The sequence below is a fragment of the Odontomachus brunneus genome, unplaced genomic scaffold (genome assembly GCF_010583005.1).
Source record: "Odontomachus brunneus isolate Ranch 3 - 2012 unplaced genomic scaffold, Obru_v1 Obru_scaffold_165, whole genome shotgun sequence".
Lineage (NCBI taxonomy): Eukaryota > Metazoa > Arthropoda > Insecta > Hymenoptera > Formicidae > Odontomachus > Odontomachus brunneus.
In genome coordinates, this window is record NW_022639615.1 from 59,329 (window position 1) to 63,758 (window position 4,430).

Here is a 4,430-nt window from a genome sequence, read left to right on the forward strand (position 1 = left end):
TGTAGTACTGAAGAAAAGGAAAATTCCACAGTAAAGAACGAATCTTTTTTAGTTCAACTATAGCTAAATTGTATAGAAATATAAGTACCAATTTACATTTTCAATCTCTGTAGTTTTCTGCGACAATTCCCGGTCTCTAGCGCGAATCTGATCCCTTTGCTTGTCTATCATGGATCTCAAGTGTTGCAGAACAGCCACGTCAACTTCCTGACTAGCTGTGAAAGCTGAGAACGAACGCAAGCAGTTATTTCATGAGATTCTTAATTTGTTGAAAATATATTTTAATCGTTGTTAGTAGATGGATTAGTAGATGGTTAATTGGTTAGTACTTGTTTGTTTACTGCTGTACTGACTATCACTACGGGATTCTTGCAAGGACTCAGCTAATCGTCTATTTTCCTCTTGTAATCTAGTAACCATAGCTACCAAATCACGAGATTCTTGTCTCCAGTGTTCTTCAATTTGCTCCAGTTCCTAAAAAATTATACAGATTTACTGATTCATGATTATACTGTCAACTGAAAGTATGAATTATAATTTATATCAAAACTGACATTATGATATGATAAAAGTGTTTAAACTCAATTACCTTTTCAAAACGTTGCCTATCCTCTGCTTTTCCAATCTTATCACTCTCCAGTTGAGAAATCTTGGCACTCAGTTCTTGTACCATAGTATTTTCACGCTCATTTTTAGTAGCAAGATTCTCAAGCAACTCTAAAGCGTTTATCACCTTTGGCATAAGATTGGTTACAGACTCTACTCCAAATAGGTCTATCAGTTTTTCACACTCCTTGCCTATTTCTGATGCAATGTCATACACATCCACCACTGACACATCAGATGCAACAGAATATTCTTCCATTTTGCAAGTAGCGTTACTTCTTAGACAAAAAGGCATGAATACCACTTATGATATAGCACGCTTTGTGCATAAATTTGTTCAATACTGTGGAAGGAAAGTTTCATGAAGGTGTTTTGCCAAAATTTCAAGCACAGTTAAATTCAAATTTAGAGTTTAAATGTATCTGCATTTGCAAGATTCACTGTAAGGAAAGCTGTATGTACGTACGAGATGAAATCGTCACTGTCAGTCACAAGATCTTCATGCACACACTATATGTTAGAAAAGGAGTATTTTCATAGACGTGTGTCAAGACGTACGCTGGAGTTTATGGTAAATACATTGCGTAATTTAGGTGTGGCAATAATTGTCAAAATAATAGCCTGTCCCGAGATCGTGCGATGGATCTTATAGTGCGTTGTGTACTTGTTGTTTCAGACTGAATACCAGCTCGAAAGGTGCAACACGCTCCGGTGATATCATAGTAGTTCCATTAAAACGTCATGTTTAAATCCAGTTGCATACAATGAGGTCGCAGCGGAGCAGATGATTGAGATTATTCGCACTGTACATATGTGTGTGATTGCGCGCGCGCGCTGTGTGCATGCACGATGACAAATTCATTGAGCTCGCAATACCGAAAGGAACGCCTTCTCTCGGAGTATCGTGAAACGTCAGAAACGTAGAAAAATTATTTATTCGATTTTCGTAATTTTATCTTATGATAACACACAAGAAAAGTAAATAGAAACAAAATTTTTATAGTTTTATTTTACCTCTTACTTATTGCGTTTTTCTCTTTCTGTCTCACACACACATACACAAGCATATCTTGAAACAGAGATGTAACGATTTAAAAAAGAAAAGATGTGACGGCGCAGCTGTTGCCTTTATTTTGATAAGAAGCTTAAAGTAGATAGACTAGAATATACTTTATTGTTGCTTGTCCACAAATACAAGATAATAGTGACTGAATTATTATATGTTACGATAAAACAAGGTAATTCGATGTATTTTAAGATTTCAAAACGTCTTGTATCGCATTCGTTTAAATATCATACAAGATATCTTTATATCAAATATCATACAAGACATAACCTTAATGTTTCAAAGGTTTTAAAAGCATTGAATTCTTAGGAAACTTGTTAAATAAACATTTTTTAATCGTGAATAAAATAACACTAAGTTCTTTAGAGAGAAACAGGGAGACTTTTTTTAAATCGGCATGTCTATGATATTTCATATGTTAATGTTCAGCAAGAATGGTAACCATAGAATTACGTATTGTTGGATCGTTAGATGTGTCTGCCAAGTTGGTCTGAACAATTCTATAAGAAGAGATTAGAGAAGGTTTAGAGAAATAGCATTAATTATGGATGGAGAAGAAGACATCACGATTGCGATAATTCGAATGGAGAAACTTTTAGCGGGCATTTCGAGCAAAATATGCGAGTCGGTAAATAACACTGTCACATTTATAAATTGCATGATAACAAATTAATTTTATTGTACTAAAAAAAATATTAATTCTTTTAATGCTTCTAGTTTGACGAAATTAGTAAATTTTTTAATTGTGCTCTAAAATATCTCTATTAGATCATACTTATAGTTGCGTTTGTGTATATGCACGCATTTTCTATGCTATATATAACGTGAAATATAGATGAATACGCTCGTATGTGTATTTTACTGAGTATAACCTATATTTCGACGTTAAACTTCATTCGACTCCAGTGGTACGCCATTTTGAAAAATTACGCGCCCAAGTCGCTGTGCAAAGTGTCAATAGAAAGTTGAGCATTTTCTTTAACAATTGATCTAGACTGGAAAATATGACGCCCAAAGTTCACCGTTAATTCAAGAAATCATAGATTGCTTCGAGCTTTTTATAAAGTCTATTGTAGCTCGAATGAAAAAAACTCCCGACGCAGAACGCATGCACTTCATCAATTTGCGTGATTGTCGTGCAAAAATAGCAGAAACTTTGTTGGAGCTTGAAGGTAAATTTAATCATATATGTTCTTTTTAATGGAATTATGTATTGACTCATCATATACTGTGACTATAAGTCATGAATTATTAGTGTTACAGAATATGTCTGAGGAACAAAACTCGAATTTCGATATTTTTCTAAGAGACATCATAACCTGCGTAAATGATGAAGAAGAACTAATGAGAAGTATCAAGGAAACATCGGAAGTGGATGTACCGAGAGAAGTGTATGTTGAAAAAAATTATTAATTCAATAAGAAGTATCATTATGATTATAATGGTATTTAATATAATTTTACACAACAAATTCTATAATTTTTAGGAAGGATTCAGTATTGAAGATGCTGAATGTAAGAGAACAAGAGGAAGCACGTAAGAAATTATTGCAATCGGAAATAGATACAGCTGAGCGGAGATTGCACAACATCATGGAATTCAATACTACAACTGAAGAAATACTTTTTGACAAATGGTAAGTACAATATATAGTCTGTTCCTTGTATTGGCTGCATTAGCTTGCACTAGTTCTCTTTTTTACATCAAATCACAGCTATATATGTATTTTTTTAAGTTCTGAAAATGTTTTTAAGTATTTTTTAAGTTTTACTAGTTCAACTATAAAGAATCTATGATCTCTAATAATCATGTAATTTTATATTGCTTGATAAATATAGATATTTTACTAATCATTTCTATATTTCAGCACTAAAATCGAGGAGCAATACAAAAATCTTCTTGCTAAATATGATTGTGATATTGGTGTATGTCATGCTTTAATGGAGAAGTTGTGCAGAGAGAATGAGCTCATCAATTCAGAAAAGAAAGATATGGAGGTTTGTAGCATTTTTATTTCAAATGTACTTCACTCGTGCGATTCTGTCAAACTAATGTTACTTTTGTCACCAGGATCAGTTGGTTGTGCAACGGACGCTGTATACTCAACTCAAAACAGAGCGGGAAATTGCTCTGATGAAAATCTTTACTGAGAAACTGGAGCTCTTCAAGCGAAATCGGGCTGCTAAAACTATTCAGAGGACATGGAGAGCTTACTTTGAACGTATTTCTGTAAAGAAACGAAGAAAAGCTAGAAAGAAATAATCACTTCAGGCGATTGGCCGCCACTCCTGGATAGTTCTAACGAAGGAATAATTGTTAATTTACATCTCCCGTTAGAGACTGCGAAGACATAGTGTAGAATACCATTCTTTTAAATACTCTGAAATATAGAATCTATAATCGTCACGATACTGATAACTGAATTGAGGAATAAACAAGTAAATATGATTATATTTGTACCTTTTATTCACTGAGTTGACAAAGCATGGCAACTCCTCTTATAATCCAGTGTTCAGGTGGCTTTATTGTAGGTAACCACATGGCTATAACGAAATTGGTGGAGTGACCAGTAGTGGATAATATCCCACGACGTTCGCTGGTTTTGTAGAGAGGGCAAACATACAAGCATCTTCCTGCGATGTCCTGCATCTTCGACGGTACTAGCTGTATCTGAAAACAATTACACCGCAGAAATGTAAGTTTTATAAATTATGATTATATATATATATATATATATATATATATATATATATATATA

General features: G+C 33.7%; 3 protein-coding genes across 10 annotated transcripts in view; 1 reads left to right on the top strand and 2 right to left on the bottom strand.

The window, feature by feature from the left end:
• Positions 1 to 1,419, bottom strand: part of LOC116851098 (RILP-like protein homolog) — a 3,115-nt gene extending 1,696 nt beyond the window's left edge. Inside the window, exons 1-4 of one of the 2 annotated variants that reach the window (XM_032830160.1) lie at positions 1,073 to 1,419; positions 590 to 949; positions 330 to 474; positions 97 to 224 (exon numbers count right to left, since the gene is read on the bottom strand). In XM_032830160.1, coding sequence (XP_032686051.1) covers positions 97 to 224; positions 330 to 474; positions 590 to 901 — 585 coding nt within the window. In that variant the 5' untranslated portion in view covers positions 902 to 949; positions 1,073 to 1,419. The remainder of the gene's footprint in view (positions 1 to 96; positions 225 to 329; positions 475 to 589; positions 950 to 1,072) is intronic. The other variant, XM_032830161.1, reaches the window with a different exon arrangement.
• A 62-nt stretch (positions 1,420 to 1,481) lies between these two features.
• Positions 1,482 to 4,078, top strand: LOC116851105. 2 transcript variants are annotated; one of them, XM_032830170.1, is made up of 7 exons: positions 1,482 to 1,584; positions 2,144 to 2,300; positions 2,667 to 2,844; positions 2,928 to 3,063; positions 3,159 to 3,308; positions 3,540 to 3,669; positions 3,743 to 4,078. In XM_032830170.1, exons 2-7 carry the CDS (start codon positions 2,217 to 2,219, stop codon positions 3,932 to 3,934), a joined length of 870 nt encoding a protein of 289 aa, XP_032686061.1. In that variant the 5' UTR covers positions 1,482 to 1,584; positions 2,144 to 2,216; the 3' UTR covers positions 3,935 to 4,078. The 2 variants fall into 2 exon arrangements, with proteins under 2 accessions (XP_032686061.1, XP_032686060.1); XM_032830169.1 differs by lacking the exon at positions 1,482 to 1,584 and adding an exon at positions 1,700 to 1,844.
• The window catches only part of LOC116851088 (dynein heavy chain 7, axonemal-like), a 23,099-nt gene continuing 22,430 nt past the window's right edge, over positions 3,762 to 4,430 (bottom strand). For 5 of the 6 annotated variants that reach the window (XM_032830134.1, XM_032830133.1, XM_032830132.1 and 2 more), the window contains 2 exons: positions 4,133 to 4,342; positions 3,939 to 4,052 (listed from right to left, as the gene is read on the bottom strand). In XM_032830134.1, the coding sequence (XP_032686025.1) occupies positions 4,136 to 4,342 (207 nt within the window). In that variant the 3' untranslated portion in view covers positions 3,939 to 4,052; positions 4,133 to 4,135. Of the gene's footprint in view, positions 3,900 to 3,938; positions 4,053 to 4,132; positions 4,343 to 4,430 lie in introns of those variants that run through there. The other variant, XM_032830130.1, reaches the window with a different exon arrangement.

Excerpts from the sequence above, each read along its gene's own strand:
- LOC116851105 (XM_032830170.1), top strand. The coding sequence starts at position 2,217 with ATGGATGGAGAAGAAGACATCACGATTGCGATAATTCGAATGGAGAAA. Across the intron at positions 3,064-3,158 it reads GTGGATGTACCGAGAGAAGT|GAAGGATTCAGTATTGAAGA; the intron begins GTATGTTGAAAA and ends TATAATTTTTAG. Across the intron at positions 3,309-3,539 it reads GAAATACTTTTTGACAAATG|CACTAAAATCGAGGAGCAAT; the intron begins GTAAGTACAATA and ends TCTATATTTCAG.